Here is a 17957-nt window from a genome sequence, read left to right as displayed (position 1 = left end):
GACACAATAGATTACCTGGTTACAAGATGTTTTTTTAAGACAAAAATGGTGACATGACACTCCAGTCTTTCAGCGATTCCCCTGAAATATAGAGTGGGCAGCTGGCTGAAAATTTTGTAATTAAATTATATACAGTCTAGGGATTGAGCCAGCACCACGGCAGGTTGCTGCACCTGCTGGTCTCTGGATGTGAACATGGCGTGTGCTGTGTTCTGGTCCTCTGTTGGCAGGTGGGCAGTAGGAGGCCACACACCCCCTCTGCTGGGCAGGGTGTGGTGCATTGTGGGGGGCGGAGTTTCTGAGCTGCACCTGATCATGAACAGGAAGCACCTGGAAAACTGAGACACGCAAACAGAGGAGGTGGAGGCAGAATAATGAATATGATACAAGATAGGCGCATACATTCAGATGCATTTTGTCATTTAAAATGATTTAAATTTTGACACATTTAAAATTGTAACGTTAGTCGATAGGAAGCATTTCCCACAAAACAATATTTATTGATGCTCATGGACATGTTCACATTATTAGCATTCCTCCTGTTCCTACTGGTTGTGAAGATTCCTTCTTATTGCATTGCTGTGCATAAAAATGCATTGTAAAGCCATCTTTTTCGATGTGCACATTCGCAAAAAAAAAGTGGGTCTCAAACCAGCTTTGTGGCAACAATACATCTGAGGTTAGAATACTTTGTCTGCAAATCAAGTGTGCACCTGTCCTTTTTCTTTTGGTGAAGTTGAGAAGAAGAAATATGACCTACGGTAATAAGCCTCTGATGACCTTTGTAAGACTACTCAAGGTATTTACAGGGAGTTTCTGGTACCTGGTTGTTGAACAGCACATAGATAACAGGGTTGAGGACGGTACTGGTCTTTGCCAGCAAAGAGGGGATTAAAGTGGCCGCAGGTGGCACCATGCCGGGCCGTCCAAAGGAGGAGAGCATCGCCACAACACCGTACGGCATCCAGCACAATAGATAGCCCGTCACCATGGAGACCACCATCAGGAGGACACGGCCTTCACTCCGCTCATCCGAGGACTGGTGGATCCTGGTGACCTGGAGACACACACACACACACACAGACAGACAGAAAGACACACACAAACACACACCAATAGAAATTCTGAATGACAGATCCTGACGTCAAACGTTACACAGAGGTCAAAGGTCACTCACCTGTCTGGCCACGAGCAGGATCCTCCCGTAGCAGAAGATCATGAGCAGCAGTGGCAGGAGCAGGCAGAAGACGAACAAACAGCCGATATAGGAGCGGGCTGAGGGAGAGCGCTGCTGCCACTGGACTGAGCAGGTGGTGCCGGGACCCTCCGGCCCGTAGCTGCTCCATAACACACACCACTTTGACATCATGAAGCTCTAGTTCTGGGTCATCATGATATGCTTAATGTGTCTCTTGACGCTCTTTAAAAATAGCAGTTACTTTCTTTTGAAGTGCTCACTTCTTAATTTTGCTTTTTTAAATTGAAAAAAAAACAAACAGTGCACACCTTTTTAGCATTATTACTCTGATCTAACTATATAGCCTATACAGACCTGCTCCATCCCAGCAACGGTGGCAGAGTCCAGAACAGTGAGTAGAGCCAGGAGGCCGTGATGGCGAGCCAGGCCCTGTGGTACTGAGAGGAGTCTGGTCTGGTGCTGCGGAGCAGTGAACAGTACCGCTCAAAGGACAGCAGAGAGAGAGACACCAGAGATACCACACCTGACAGAGAGAGACACCATTAGTTTATTATCAAATTGAGCCTGTTTTTAAAGTCACAGAAAGTGTAGGCCACTTCTACCAGAACTCACCAAAAAGTGCATTGGAGAAACCGTACCACCGGCACCCGTAGGACCCGGTCAGCCACCTGCCGCGTACGCTGGCCGCGAAGCTGAGGGGCGTCCCGAATATGCAGACGAGCATGTCGCTGGCGCTGATGTTGACGAGCAGCAGGTTCACTGGAGTCTGCAGCCGGGGGAAGCGCGAAAACACTACGAGCACCAGGAAGTTACCGAGGAAGCCCAGGACCAATACGAACCCGAGGAACACGGCCGCCGCGGTGTGACCCGCCCGGCTCAGTGCGCCGGCGGCAGGGTCCGACACGGAGCTGTGCCAGGTGGTGCTGAGGTTGTTGCTATGCTGCAGGAGGCTCACCATGGCAACCTGTTATCCACTAACCATTGGGTAGAATACACATTTATTCAGCATATCCTACTGGGTAGAAATAGACCTACACGAACACAAGATTTTTAAGCGCTCTGAGGGAAAACATAGCAAAACCTACCACCACTGAGTCGAGGCTATGCTATTTTATTTATTTAACTAAAATAATAGGCTATAGCTTTTAATTTTACAAATAAAATAAAATAAATAACAGAAAGAAACAGGAAGAAATCTAAATTAATTGTAATCAATCTATTATGCTTAACAATATAAAAAGGCCCATAGTAAAATAGCTTGTTATTATTATTATTTTCTATATGCGTACTGGTATCGCAGTAGCCTACTTTGTAACAAATGGACAAAAACATTAGACATAGGCCTAACAAATTCCTATAGATAACACAGTTTCAATATAATCATTCAGTAGATAAGAAAAAAACAACATTTCCAAACCTTTAATGAGACACGAACAAAGGCAAAAATCCACCAAAGATGCAGATGCTGTAGTTTTTGTGAAGAGCTTCTCTCTATCGGAGTCATGTCTTTATTCTGATCTGCTATTCTACTTTACCTTAGACCAGATTGGAGACCTCATTTACTGAGCCAGAGTATCAATAATACAAGCTGTGTGACCACGAGGACGAGCCAAGAACACAATCAGCCTGGGGGTCATTAACTGATGAGATGCTGAAGACTTGAGCCTGATGAACAATCTCAAGAAGTGTTTTATTTTGAATCTTATCTCTGAAAAACACTGGACTAGTGTTTCCCTTAGCGGTTGATGGTGTAGAAAAGCCTCTGAAACGATATTGTAGGTGAGTTCAGCTGCTCTATGACAGAACTCTACATGTTGCTTTCTGTAGGAAAACTAGGGACAAAATGCAAACAAATACAAATGCATTTGTAAAGAAAAACAACACGAACAAACCCTCATTTACTTAATACATCCGGCAATTCAATGTCCTGAGTGGATTATTCCTGTATTGTGGCCACTAAAATCTTTTACAGTAGCCTAGTCCAGAAAGAAATACTGCCTCTGTCGCCCCGTGAACCCATTCGGTGAGTCAAAAATATAAAATATTCATCAAATTATATTATAATGCAATCTAGTACAACAAACTTTCATCACACAAGTGAATCAAAATGTATTCTTACATTCCCAACTGAAAACCAGTAGTAAATGAAGAGCTATTGATTGCTCACTCTTGCATATGGTGCGTGCATTGTGTTCATCACTCATATGTTGAAATATTTCACCTAAAACCACAAATGTCAGAACCAGTTTGATGCTAAAGAAAGAAACCAGGTGATCACCAGAGTCAGCAGGATTTGTTGCCTGACCTAACCTCGCACCCACAAAAAAGAACCACACCTGAAACATTATTTCCACGGTCAGACCTTTGCAATGAAGCTCTTTTCTGGACCCATACGTGTAGAATTTTTTGCCTTTGAATCTATGGCAACAACAACTGAGGCTTTTTAAGTGTTCAAAAACAAATGTTCAAAACACACCTGTCTAGCTTCTCTGTCAGCTACAATCGGTTATTGCTATGCTATCCCACTGACAATTTAGCTTTTTTCACCGTGATAACTGCAACCTTGTAGCTCTGGAGATGCCTACCTGTTGGTCCACCACTTCGATCCAGACTAAAATATGTCTGCAACAGTTGGGAGGACAGATTGCCGTACACAATTTGTCAAGATGATGAATCCTACTGGCCTTAGTGATCCCCTAACTTTCCTAACTTTTAAACCCGAGAACTTTACTTGATGTCTAAATCAGATACAAATCCCTTCAAGCCATTCCTGTCACTGATAAGTCCAACTTTACTCTGTTCTAACGCTTCTTATGCAGTACTAAACCTTTTTCACTGGAGGGCAGTATTTCTCTGCTGTATGAAAGGCATCAGCTGCAGTGAAAACCCACTGACTGACAATGAAATGTCATCTTCGAATTACAGAGACCAAAAAGATGAGGTGAGTGAATGTTTTTAGTATGACGCTTTGCTGTAATAAGGACTGGTACAGAAGATAATTCCTGACAACTACAACAACCATACAATAACTCCAATCTGTGCCAGGAGAGGAGACTCCTGCAATCAGAAACAGACTTAAGTTAAAAAAAAAAATCTCTAAATAAATTTTTTATTTATTTTATTATTTTGCTGCTGAGAACTTGTCATTTTCCAAACGTCCTGTGTTCCTTGTTTTTTATGTTCCTGTTGCTTGGGATTGCTACATTTATCATAACTGCCTTCTGCAGTTTGGTTGGTTCGCCATCATTATTTTATCAGTCTTGATCTGGAAGTCCCACAGGATCTTAGCTTTGTCACTCAGCCACCTTTAGCGGTGCCACCCATTTTGACATTGGGACTTCTGGCCCATACTCGGTTGGTCTTGTAGACTACACTATACTATACAGTATATGCCAGCCACTCTGCTATGGCATTCCATATAGCCAATGCCACACCTGCCTGCATCTTATTCGCATCGCGCCCGGTGTGCAAAGGCCTTTACAGCTGTTATGTGCTGGACTGCCTCAGGGGCATTTTTACACAGCCTGCACCATACCAGTCTTGTCTGGTATGGTAGCCTCTATTGATCTTGTTGATCTTGTGATCAACACCTGTTCTTGTGCTGCCAGTATTAATGCGTCTGTGCTATCTTTCAGACCAACCTTTTGGTATTTCTTGGCCACTTGTAGGCCTAAGTTGTCAGTGTCTGTTACATGCATGTGGTTACATGCCATGTCTCACAATGGTTCCTGTAGTAGGCCTATAAAGGCCTAGCCTTTATATAATAATCAGATTCATTCTGAAGCCAGTTTAAGACTTAATAAATAAATAGCCTACCAATCTTAACCATAGTTCATGAGGCATTTTAAGGGGCCCATATCTTGGGGTCCAAGGCAATAGAAATTCCGTCGGTGCAAGGAAGGCAGACGAGTTAAAATGTAGGCTATTGGGGACATTGGCCAAAAACTGTTAAAATTGTAGGCCTAAAACATTGGCTAACAGAAAGTTGTAGGCTATACCAAGTCTCTTTTAGACTAGGCTATCTGAGGTGAAGATGCTGCTTTGACCCATGACCTTGGTAGAACTAACATGATATTTGTCCTTGAGCAAGGCACGACAACCGTGCTTTAGAAATCAACAAAGATTTAACTGTCTCTTGCGGAGACCACTGTAGTATATTCATCGTTAATTTGTTCCTGCGTCATTTTGACTTGGAACTCATGATTCAGTCCGCGAGCTAGGGCACATCTCGACGTTTCAGTGACGTAGACAGAGAACGACGTTTCCGTAGCAACTGGGGGACCGTTACCCGCAGCGGCCGCTCATCGAGGAGGAATACGGGGGGATTGTCGTCGGTAACCGCACACCACCGCTGTGCTTGTGTCGCGTAGAGACACGGGGGCGACGCAGTATCGAGGGGGCGAGCCCGCAGTGCCGTGCGGTGATGCTAAATATGTGGAAAGTCAGAGAACTCGTGGACAAAGCGTGAGTACCGAGGCGCAGGTGGAGCTGTTTGCTCCAGCTAAGCCGCCAAGTGGCTTCCGAGCTAACCGGCTAGCTAGGCATCAGCTACAGCATCAGCAGCTTTTATCGCTGACAGGGGGGGGGGGACCATAGCCCCTCAGCTGGTAGCTCCGACTAGCTGGCTAGCTGCCAATCTTCAACCTTGTGGCAGAAAATGAAATGCGTTTTTCTACCGTGGTATATTTTACCACACATTGTTTAATATCAGCAAAAAAAAACATTATAAATTGCCAATGTATTTGTTTTCCATCCAGAACGAATGTTGTCCAGTCAGCTAGCTCCGCTAGCATTGCTAAGCCCAGGTCGGCTGTGTGTGTAGTGTTTGTGTTGTTGGTGCTGATGCAGAATCACGCCCTGTCTCACCCCGGTGATGCCCGCCACCTCCTTTGTGCATTCACCCAACATTATATCCTGAATAGAAAGCTGATCAATAATGACGCTTAACTATGTGGCCAGATCATTCTTTGTAGATAGTAAATGTCCTGCCAATTAGCTACTCATCATGTCTACAGTGTAGCTACCTTGGTCCAACGAGGCCCATGCCCCCCTCCGACGGACACAACACAAGCTTGTGAGCCAACCCCATCCTACTGTAATAGCTCTTGCTGATGTTGCAGCCTACTACATCGTCACTATCGGTACTATGCATGCGTCTATTTTTGCAAGTGTAAAAGGGAAATTGTCATTTTAGTGTGACCCAAGAGGAGGGAGAACAACAGCTTCCTGTCATGTCTGTTTCAAAAGACAGACTCAGTTTTATTTGACTAACTTCTCAGAGTAAAACACAATGTCAAAAATCGTGGAGGACGCACTGATGCAAAATGACTTATGTGTGTTGCTGAGTTACCCAAGATAAATAAGTAAATCTGCTTATGTAACAGGACCTCTTGAATAAACACAATAGTAAACAGCTTTTGCTTATGATCATGTCAGGTAAAGGAAACTGTCATCATGTTTTACAGAGCAACAAAATCACAGTTACATATTGGAACATAATCAGATCTATTGGCAAGTAGGTTTCACATACATTATAATTTTTTTTGCTTTGGTATGTCAGACTTGGGTTAAGTCTTGTTTTATTATTTTCCATATATATTTTTAACCTTTACAATTTCATAAAAATGAAATTGCATTGCGAGAGCAGAACTCTTAATGAGAATGCCAACATTGAAAGGTCATATTTTAGTTTGACTCTCAGTTTGGTTAGCTCCTCCGTTTAAGGTAAAAAAAAAGTGTGAAGAGAGGAGATACATGGAGGAAATATATCAAAGTAGCACACATGGAGAGCTCAACAGAGCTTTTAATGGAGTAATAGACACCAGTTCCCATCAGCTGTTGGTTTTGCCCGGCTGGGCATGATGAATACACTCGATTATTGATCCACCTTAACAGAGTTGGCAGCCACGACCTTGCTTTTCCTTCAGATTTAAGAGTCATGCTATTATGAAGCTCTCACTGTCTGTGTCTGCATTATCTGCTGACAATAACACATTCTAAGCACAGGCCTGATGATAGTATTGAAGATTGGAGATGAGGTAGAAAAGAGATGTGTGACGAGAGGAGGAGCAGGAGAGGTTTGGCTTAAGTTGCAGTGCTCTGGCTGTGTTTTTTGTCATGGGCCTGTGGAACAAGCATCAAGAGATGCAACACATATACAGGAAAAAACAAACAAAAAAAAAACACTGTAGCAGATGGAACCACAAAATCAAAGAGGGCAGGAAGCAGATATTGCTCATAGGGAGGTTTTGCTTTCTTCACGTAACCCTTTTACACAAACACAGATATATATGCACCTCCTGCTAACCTCACTTTGCTTGTGTGTGCACACATGCATTTCTGTCTTTTGGAGTTCAGTTGTCAGGCCACGGCTAGAAAGCTGTCATCTATTGAGCGAGCTGAGAGCGAGGAGTTCACAAGTGTGGCAGACGTGTAGGGCGTTTGTAGAATCCTGTAGTTGTTTGCGTTTTCTGCGTTTCACTGCATGAATACATCAATATGTGTGTGTGTTTATCTGTGTTTTGGTCTGCCCAACCTGTTGAAATGTGACAACATGAGTGTGAAGGGAATAGGCACAGAACATTAGCAGCAAAGCCGACTGACTGAGAGGCTGACAATAATAAATACTTTGTTCACATAGTTTGGTCAATACATGAGTAGAAAGACAAGAAGGGAAAACCTATGGGTTTCACAATTTATGAATAAAATCTAATATCTTTGTGTCAACAGCACCAATGTGGTGATGAACTACTCAGAGATCGAGTCCAAGGTGAGAGAGGCCACCAATGACGATCCATGGGGACCCTCCGGACAACTGATGGGAGAAATAGCCAAGTATGTGTAACACACACATGCATGCACATGGTTACTGTATGTGCGAATAAATGCATGCATAATGTTATCGCTAGAAGCAGATACTGTACAGTGTAATTACACACACATTCACACCTACCTTGTTATTTTATTAAGGAGAATTAAGAGTTCTGTTAGAAAGACAAGTCCACCGGCTAATCTCACTACACCTAAAACTCTGCTTTGTATGTGTGTGTGTAGATCTACCTTTATGTATGAGCAGTTCCCAGAGGTGATGAACATGCTTTGGACCAGGATGCTGAAAGACAACAAGAAGAACTGGAGACGAGTATACAAGGTAACTATGGCTACACTCTGGTGGGCAGGTTAGTTGGTAAGTTGTTTTGTGCCTGTGTTGTATCTGTGCTGTGCTTTACTGTGTAGCTGTGGTCTGTATTGTTTCTTGGTCCAACTCTATACCACTGAATCAGTTTACTGTAATGAAGCAGTTTCTTGGTTCAAGTTCAAGTTAGTCAAGTTCTTTCACAATCCTCCCTGAATAATGTATAATGCAAAGATCAGAGCAGTACATCTCAAAGTTCTCTTCTTTTGTCACATGCTGAACTCACTGGCAATTCATTTCTGGCTTCTAATGCTAATCTCCAACCATGCTTTATAAAATGTGTCTCCATCTCCCTCTGCAAGGCCTTACTGCTGCTGGCCTATCTGATCAGGAACGGGTCTGAAAGAGTCGTCACCAGCGCTAGAGAACACATCTATGATCTGCGATCCTTAGAAAACTACCACCTTATTGGTGAGTCGCTAAATGAAAAGAATGAAAATTCTGTGCAGAGCATCAATGCATTTAGGTAGAAGTTTTCCCTGATTGTAGTTCTAGAGGAAAGGTCAGCGGTAACAAAAAACATTTTGTGTCTTTGTGTTTGTGTCCAGATGAGAATGGTAAGGATCAAGGCATCAATGTGCGTCAGAAGGTGAAGGAGATGGTGGAGTTTGTCCAGGATGATGACAGACTGAGAGAAGAGAGGAAGAAAGCCAAAAAGAACAAAGATAAATACATTGGAGTCTCCTCAGACAGTATGGAGGGAGGAGGAGAAGGAGGTGGAGGAGGTGGAGGAGGAGGAGGGGGAAGCATTAAGAACTGTAAGTAATTCACAACATTTCCTTCGACAGCTCAAGTAAAATGTGGATTAGAATGATGAGATAACTCCCTCCATCCAAACCCATAAGAATAAAAAAGCATTGGAGACAGGACATCATGTAAAGCAAACTTTTTTTTTTATCAGAAGTTAAACTTCAAATGACTGTACCAAGCCAGATTTTTTAAATATTAGTTTATTGGTTGGTTGATGAATCTCCAACTCTAAAACTATCTGTAACCAAGATATGTCAAGTGTTTTTCATTGACGAATGATGTAGGATAAAATAATGATCTAAACATTTATTTATCATATTTATGCCAAATGATTCATTGTTTCAGCACTAGAGTAAAGCTTCTGTTGATGATTAAAAGTAACATTTCAAGTAACTACTCAAACGATGTTCCTTGACCCATCACTTGTCAATTTCTTGTATTTTTCTTTTCCATAAACAATTTTTATTGAATTTCAATATTTTTTTCAAACATAAAACATTTCTAACCCCCACCCACCCCACACTCCAAACAATCCTTGGACATTCTGAAATGAAAAAAAAAAAAAACACAAAACTTATTTAAAAAAGTACAAGACAATGCAATACAGTGTTATTTGTTAAAAATTGGGAGTGAACTTAATTTATTGAAATATGAAATAAAGGTGAGCCATCTACAATCAAATTGGTGCAAACAACCTTTCAAAGAATATTTAGTTTTCTCAAGTTTAAGAAAAAACATAACATCGCTCAACCAAGAAGAAAACAGGGGAGGCTTTAGAGACTTCCATTCAAAAAGTATACTTGTCATCTTCTCAGCTTTTATAGACCAAACTATTAGAAATATTAGAAATATATCGTCAAACAGCTCAACTTAAGAGGGTTATACGGCTAGAATGCAAGACTATATGTTCTTCAGTTGATGCTTGAACACTGTTAACCAATTCTCCCTCTTTCTGCCCTTTCCTGTCTTCTTCCCTCCCAGGTACTGAGTTGGATGGGAGCAAGTGGGATGAGGACTGGGATAAGAGCCGAGGAGCTTTCCCCTTTAGCGAGAAGCTCGGAGAGATCAGTGACAAGATAGGCAGCACCATCGACGACACAATCAACAAGTTCAGAAAGAAAGAACGAGACGACTCTCCTGACAGGATCAGGTAAACATGCAAACTGGGATATGATATATACATATGAAGAAAATACATGTTTTAGGCAGGGTATATTAAAGTTACCATATGCTTCCTTGGTTTGTGGAGTGGTGGTGTTGTAATAGCGAAAGTCTGCCTTCATAAAGCCCCCCCCCCACACACACACACACGCACACACATCATTTGGTTTTCGGCTGCCCTATAACGTGTCTAAAATCTTTAAACCCTTATGTCTTGATTAACCACAACATAAAGAAATACACACAGACAACAGCTTTTGTCTGGTTGCCATAGTGACAACGAGGAGGACAGAGCATCGAGGAACGGTAGGCAGGAAACCCTGGAGTTCAAAGACGAGGAGGAAACCGTCACAACCAAGAGCATCCAGATCACTCAAGCAACAGAAACCACGACAACCACCACACGGAAACGCAGCGGCGCAACAGGCAGCAAGACTCTGGACCTGGGAGCTGCAGCCCACTACACTGGAGACAGGAGCCCAGAGGAGAAGGTACACACACACAAATACCTGTGCTTTTCCACATGGGAGGTTCATTTTCAATACTACCTGTTTAATCAACTAGTCTCTCTACTCCTGTTCTTTAGCCATCCGGCAGGCAGTCTTCCAGTAGCGGCCTAGCTGACCTGCTAGTGATCGACCCTTCATCCAATCAGAGTACTACAACAGGTAACTACAAACATTAACGCATTCAAAGAAAAAGACAAAATGAAGGCTGTGAAGGTGGTTAATTTATGTTCAAGTAGTGTCATTCTTTGTTGGAGAGAGGAGAGTTCTTTTTGTATGAATATATGTCTGTGTCCCTCGTTTCAGGTGGAAGTTCAGACCTCATTGGGGGCTTTGCCGACTTCTCCTCGCCTGCAGCCTCTGCCAGCCTTCCCACCTCCACCGGTACACTTGTCCTTGCCTCTCTAAACTCCTCCTGTAGTAATACTAGGTTGCTTTCACACCTTTAGCTTGGTCCATTCGGTCCGGTCCCAGGGACAATATTATACATTTCAGCTAACTCATTGATTGGAAAATGTTGCCGATTCCTGCATGACTAGTAGCACATCACACACTTTAATACTGATTGTAAGCATTATTGATATCGATTAGTATCAAGCCGCTCTGCTCGGTGGAAACGAAGCATTAGAGGCAGGCCATGACATACCATGGTTCAGATGACTGCAGTAACTGGGAAAATCCAGCAACGTTCGTTTTAACAGAAGCACACAGGTTGTTTCTGAAAGTACACTTAAGTGCTGACATATACTAATGTCTTAGAACAAGTTCAGATGAGGTCCACCATGACAGAAAAGCCATGTTGTATAGAACTTTGAAGTGAAGGTCTGGGGAGTTCCTGTCAAACTCTGGAATGGATCTTCCAATCACAACTAAACATATCGCTGCTTTCTTGTTGCCAGCTGCCACATCCAATGGAAATGGAGAATTTGGAGACTGGAATGCGTTCCCGGCCAATCCCCCAGCTTCGTCTAGCTCTGACCTGTTTGGCAGCGTCCAGTCACCCACAGCCCCAGCCCCTAATGCCAATGTCCCACCTTCGGCAGAGCTCTTTGACCTGATGGGTGGAGTCAACCACCAACTAACCAATCCACATGCCACTCTGAGTGCCTCTCAGAGCATGACTTTCTCTCTGGGAGGGGTGACGCCCGGAGCATCTGTTGCTATGCCCACCATGCCTCTTTCTCGTTCTCAACAGGTAAACTTACACAGTACATGGTCTCCTCACTCTAACTTATACTGTATAAGTCCTAAATTGTCCTTGCATATGGTGTACGTACAACTATATTCTTTGTATATTTCAGTGTAACATATTTGTCATCTATTTCAGAGCTTGGGAGGCATGACATCTCAGCAGCCGATTGGACAACAGCAGAAGGTTGGCGTCGGATGCTCGTTAGGGTCGACCTGGTCGGACCCCTCCGTCAATATCAGCCTGGACTTCCTATCAGCAGGCCTCAACCCCACTAAGACTCCGCCCACACTCAACAATATCATCCAGCAACAAGGTATGATCCAAACTGTGTGGATGTAAAAAAAGAAAAAAAAGGCATTATACACAGGGTATCTGCAGTTATTTATATGTCCTCTAAAGGGCCTTCAAAGTTATGAATACAAAAAACTGCCTGGAAAATCCCCAGTACTGGTGATCCACACTTCTGTCCTCATCTAACATGTGTTAAATTCAACTTCAAATGACCTAACTATTTTGTTATTATTTATCCTTCAATATATTTTTTCCTGCTATTTTTCCAGGTTCACGTTAAATGATTAGATCCTACAATTTGATTTTATAGTAATTATTGTTATATCGAGCTGGTAAGTACTGAAAAAAAGAAGTGGTATAAATGTCAGTAAATTTATTGACTCGTTTTTATTTATACTTTTCATACTTTGGCAGGTGTGACTGTGAAACGGGTAATAAATTCTATGACGTTTAAAACATTTCTTAAATTTGACCTGGTGGACTTCAGAGACCCAATTGTTGACTAATGCTCTGTCACAACATTTCATCCAGGGATTTAATGGGAAAGCAATATGACCTGTTACTACCCATTTATATATAAGTGTTAAGACAGTGTGGATTAACTTCTCCCTGTCCATATGTGTTGCTGCAGGAGTGCCTCCTGTCAACCTGTTGGCCCAGAACTTCGGAGGATTGAACCTCAGCTCCCCGCCCCACACGACACCCATCAGACCACCAGCCAATCACATGATAGCAGGCAGTGCCATGACAATGGGCATGCCTGCATCCATGGCAACTGGCATGTCTGCTTCCTTGCCCCCTTCAATGACCACGGGTACCATGGGGATGGGGGGAATCCCTGTAAACCAAGGCATGATGGGAATGAACTTGAGCATGAATATGGGCATGGCCGCTCCAGTGATGATGGGTGGTATGGCTGGCATGGGAGTGCCAGCAGTAGGGATGGGCCTATCACACTCCATGACCCCAGCCGTGGTTCCACCCAAACAAGATGCCTTCTCTAACTTTGGCAGTTTTGGGAAATGAAGGAGTGAAAGTGTGTGTGTGTGTTTGTGTGTGTGTGTGTGTTTGTGTGTATATGTCTGACATAATGAGTGTGCGCCACAGAAGGACTGCTGTACTTGAAAGACAACCTTGCATGTTTCTCTCTCTGCTCTCGTTGGCAAGCTGGCACTAGTAATCATTCACTATCCCAGTCTGTTGATGTGATCTTGCAGGTGGGGGTGATTTCCTGCTGGTGCCCCTTGCCCATTTAATGTGAAATGACGTCACATAGAGGACACCCCAAGAGCAGGGACCCGCAGCCTAAAGTCATTACTTTCATGGGGGGGGGGTCCTCATCTATACCCGTTTTAGATATGAACTACAGTAAATCCCCCATTCATTACAAAGAAATCACTTCAAAATTAGTTTCTCTGTACTGCACAGATAATTCAATCAGTATGGTTGACTCAAGAGAAAATGGCATTGCTGCCTTAAATCTACATTATAGATATCATGTTTTATATTGTTAAATAAACTCACCGCAAAATTTAAGACATTTTGACATTATTGTCAGGGGGTGACTCTTGACTCTCTCCCACTCTGTGCAAACAGTATACCGCTTACAGTATTTGGAGTGTACTGAATCCATCTGGTCCTCCAGCAGAGGGCAGGAGGTGGAGATAACGCTGTACTTATTCTTGAGCCATAATAGAGTGGATGAATTGCATTGTACTTCCTTTCACTCTTTCAATCCCCTCTTCTCTTTTTAACCAGCCAGTTCAATACACCTGATCATACTGTCTGTGGATGTTAAAAAAAACATCCCAAAAATACAGTTTGGGTCTTTTATATCACAATAATCAGTTACTGTTTTTTTTTTTTAAGATATTTTTTTGGGCATTTTTATGCTTTATTGATAGTGTAGAGACAGAGTTGAAATGGGGCAGAAAGGGGAGTGACATGCAGAGAACGACCGCGGGCTGGAATCGAACCCGGGTCCACTGCTGGCCGAGGCCCATGGGGGGGACGCCCTACCAACTGAGCTAAGGGCGCCCCCATAAACAGTTACTGTTTCAAGCCATGCTTGTCCTCTACTTTTCATTCTTCCATTCCGATGTATACCTGATGAAAGCATCGATCAGTATTTTATTCAGATTAGTTTAGTTTAGTTTATTTATTTAGCACACATTAACAATTAATGGTGCAAGGAGGGAACGAAGCCCAATGGGCTTGTACAGAGTTCCACCCCCATCAATAATCACAATTAAATCATATTCAGGTTAACAAATAAACTCTAGAAATTAAGGAGACAAGGTACATAAATACTCAAAATAATCAAAAAATAGATGGAAAAAAATGTGATAAATACATGTCAAAGATAATGAAAAAATTAGAAAGAAAAAGAAAAAAAGCAATGGAGAGGACAGGAGTTGATTAGAAGATTCACAAAAAGATACTGGTTAGGTTACTATGATATTCTCTTTATGACCGGCATTGTGTCACTTCAGATATGCTGTTATCAATGCACCGATGCTGTTTATGGATAGAAGAACATGAATAATGTAGTATTTTCAAGCTGGCTGCGGGTCAAGGTGGTAAACGTTCCATCTACAACACTCAACATTAAACCTTCTCTATATCTCTTCCATGTTTAATGCAATGACACATTGCAGAATAATAACAGAACAACAACAGAGTATCTTTAATTCTAGTAATTTGCCAGTAAACATTGCTCACCCGGCAGCTCACTTGGTCTCTTGGTGCAAGGGTGACATTGGAAGACTTTTTTTTTTTTTTCATTAGCTGTTTTAACAAATAATTTGTATGGCTAGCTGAGTGCAATCTAAAGGGTTTGGGTGAAATGTATGGGTGAGAAAATAATGAGTGAGTGTGTGTGTGTGTGTGTGGGACTTTGTGTATGGGTATAGTTTTCTCTGTTTGATGTGCAAAAACAGCTAAGCAGAGCCTCTTGTCATTTTCTGAGGCTCTGCACTCCAAATGACCAAATCTTTATTTTGTTACTCTCAGAAGGATGATTCCATAGCCATTATTAGTTTTAATATTTTATTAGTTTTGTTGTAAGTGTATGTTCATATGGCGGAGACCTACTAAAAAACATAATTTAGTTGACAGGAATCATGTTTTTGTTTCTTTTTTTGGTACTGCTTGTTTCATTTGGTGTACTCTATATTTTCTGTACTTCATTCAACATTAAATTAAATTATAACATTAACAATTTCCTACTTTTTACTAAGTGTATTGGCCAGTTTGTGTTCATTTAATCGATATCTCCATTACATTTGATCCTGAGCAGGGCCATAGTATAGCTATCTATCAGAATACTGATGTCATGTCTGAGAATAGCCATATTCTGAGAATTTGAACCCAAGACAAGGTGATCTTTTGTTATTAAAAAATTTACTTGGATGATTTATGGTCTGTTTTCAGTATCCTTTTAAACTCAATACAATTAATAGACATTAGGAGCCCTTCATTATATGTTATAAAGATTAGGAGGAAATAGAGATGACCCCCATCAACATTGACTTCTTTGGTGTTCAATCTTGCAAGTAAAAATGACAGCAAAAGTGAATCAAATACATGTTAGGCTATTCCCTACCTCATCTTCTTGACCTTACTGGAAAGTTAAGTGTTTTTAACGGTCACTGTTGCCTGGGAAACAGTTTCAACCAATCACAATTCCGATAAAAGAATAGGCCTATAACCGAGTCGTGACAATGGACAGCCACCTAAAAAATACTCGTAAACAAGAAATGGGTCCACCAACCTCAGACAAGGGCCGGGACCGAGCGACCCATACCTTGCAGTGCTGTCAAACCGGGGATGCGGATCTGATTCAACCATTGGACCGGACCGGAAATGGGTCCAATACTTGGGAAAACTACGTGGCCTCAATTGCAGCAACTTTTGGAAACGGGAAACTACCCCCTATATCGACCCTGTTTAAAAAACGACCACTGAATCAGGGTGTGTCATCGGAGGTTAGAAACAGCGGCGATGGCGACGTCCAGTCGGAAACTCTAATTAGGGCAAAGAAGAGGCCTCCTTCTGGTGCACAAAGTGTTCCGATCCAGGTTACCGAGAGGCTGGATGCGTCTCATGCTGCTGGAATTGGAGAACCAATGAACCAAGGACCAGTCCAGCTCAGTCTCACCTCACCCTGGCACAGAGGTGATAGTCCGGTCACCTGCTTTACCATCCCGCCAACGGAGGAAGGTATGCAGGTTATAGCCATGGAGTCAACGGGGTCATATGTTCCCAGGGTTCTATGTTCCACAGCTCTTTAATAGCCTAGGCCTACAGGGTTTTCACTTGGTGTCAAGTCTATCCATATTTATTTTTGATGCAAAACTTGTTTTTGAGCTGACATATTTCAAATGGCATCTTTATTTAAAATGATACATAATGTAGGACTACTAATGCATACCTTCTGTCTCATTCTAAATGTGTTAGAATTTAGAATGTTCAGTCCCCAAATGTCTTCCTCAGATTTGATACAGATGCAGTCAAGCCAAGACAAGTATGGACACATTAAGAGACCGATGAATGCCTTTATGGTGTGGTCTCACATCCACCGAAATGCCATGCGTACAACCCGCCATGGAGCCAGCATGATCGACGTCAGTGTAAAGCTGGGCTCTGAGTGGTCCAAGCTCAGTGAGGAACAGAAGAGGCCGTACTTTGAAGTGGCCGACAAACTGAAACACATGCACAAGCAGCGGTTTCCTGGTAGGGACACTTAAAGGTGGAATCAGCTATTCTGGAGAATGCTTGTCAGTGTCTCCTCACGATCCACTACCTGTCCGCACTGTTAGTTTTATTTATTCGTCACACACACAATTGCACAGTGCAATCAGTAGTGAAATTCTCATGTACCGGTCCGGCTGTAATTCAACTATATAAAGTGCAAGATTATAATAATGATTTGGTGTTGGGCTAAGTGACATCGACAGTCTGGTTTAACAGTCTGATGGCCTTAGGAAAGAAACTCCTCATCCTCTCTGTGTTGGCCCTCAGCAGACGGTAGCGTCTCCCTGAAGGCAGCAGGGTAAACAGACTGTTGTTGGGGTGGCTGACATCACTAGTGATATTTTACTTTACTGTGTGTGCGCTGAAAATAATCTGGTATTAAACATAGCCTAGGCTCTGTAAACGTGTATGTAAACAAAGGGGGGCCACCATATCTATCTCCATATTAATATGCCTGTTTTCAGAGCCTACAGGAAGCGGATCGAAAGGAGATATTCACTGATTTCGACATAAGTGTTCTCCACCTTTAAGCGGATACATGGCAACAGCTGATAAGATTAATGAACATCTAATGTTGGTCTTGTGTGCAAATATGTTTGAACCTGTTCTGTTCTGGTATGGATGGTGATTGGTGAACCTCTGACTTTTCCCTGGCTCTCTCTTCTTTGTTCCATAATTTAATTAAAGATTATGAGTTTCGCCCCCGGAGGAAGAAAAGCAAAGAGTGTTTGCCCTCAGATTATTGGGGAGCGGGAGATGAACCGAGCACCTCCTGCTCTGCCTCAGAGGCGACAACACATCCAGCTCAGCCTCAGTTGCCGGACCCCAGCATGCAACCACATCCCGCCATGATGCAATACACAGTGGGCTACTATCCCAACTCGTGTTTCTGCCAGTATCAACCAATGG

The 17957-nt window shown here is 42.6% G+C and overlaps 2 protein-coding genes across 2 annotated transcripts; one reads left to right on the top strand and one right to left on the bottom strand.

Annotated features, from left to right (window-relative positions):
- Positions 1 to 125: 125 nt before the first annotated feature.
- Positions 126 to 2156, bottom strand: tmtops3b (teleost multiple tissue opsin 3b; the record flags this gene model as incomplete). Its single annotated transcript, XM_080040918.1, has 5 exons — positions 126 to 338; positions 824 to 1057; positions 1178 to 1337; positions 1553 to 1721; positions 1811 to 2156. The coding sequence occupies 5 exons, from the start codon at positions 2154 to 2156 to the stop codon at positions 126 to 128; spliced, it is 1122 nt and encodes a 373-aa protein (XP_079897044.1).
- Positions 2157 to 5521: 3365 nt separating this feature from the next.
- LOC307260452 (clathrin interactor 1-like) lies at positions 5522 to 13692 on the top strand. Its single transcript, XM_080040700.1, has 12 exons — positions 5522 to 5662; positions 7928 to 8032; positions 8252 to 8348; positions 8696 to 8804; positions 8942 to 9151; positions 10125 to 10293; positions 10579 to 10795; positions 10891 to 10972; positions 11117 to 11194; positions 11710 to 12005; positions 12138 to 12315; positions 12925 to 13692. The coding sequence occupies exons 1-12, from the start codon at positions 5622 to 5624 to the stop codon at positions 13317 to 13319; spliced, it is 1977 nt and encodes a 658-aa protein (XP_079896826.1). The 5' UTR covers positions 5522 to 5621; the 3' UTR covers positions 13320 to 13692.
- The last annotated feature ends 4265 nt before the right edge of the window (positions 13693 to 17957 follow it).

Source organism: Ammodytes marinus (genome assembly GCF_949987685.1).
Source record: "Ammodytes marinus genome assembly, chromosome: 14".
Classification (NCBI taxonomy): domain Eukaryota; kingdom Metazoa; phylum Chordata; class Actinopteri; order Uranoscopiformes; family Ammodytidae; genus Ammodytes; species Ammodytes marinus.
This window is presented reverse-complemented; position numbering and strand designations above follow the sequence as displayed.

Coding starts and splice junctions, on each gene's coding strand:
- LOC307260452 (XM_080040700.1), top strand. CDS start 5,622: ATGCTAAATATGTGGAAAGTCAGAGAACTCGTGGACAAAGC. Junction 10,294..10,578: donor GACTCTCCTGACAGGATCAG/GTAAACATGCAA, acceptor TGGTTGCCATAG/TGACAACGAGGAGGACAGAG. Junction 12,006..12,137: donor CTCTTTCTCGTTCTCAACAG/GTAAACTTACAC, acceptor CATCTATTTCAG/AGCTTGGGAGGCATGACATC.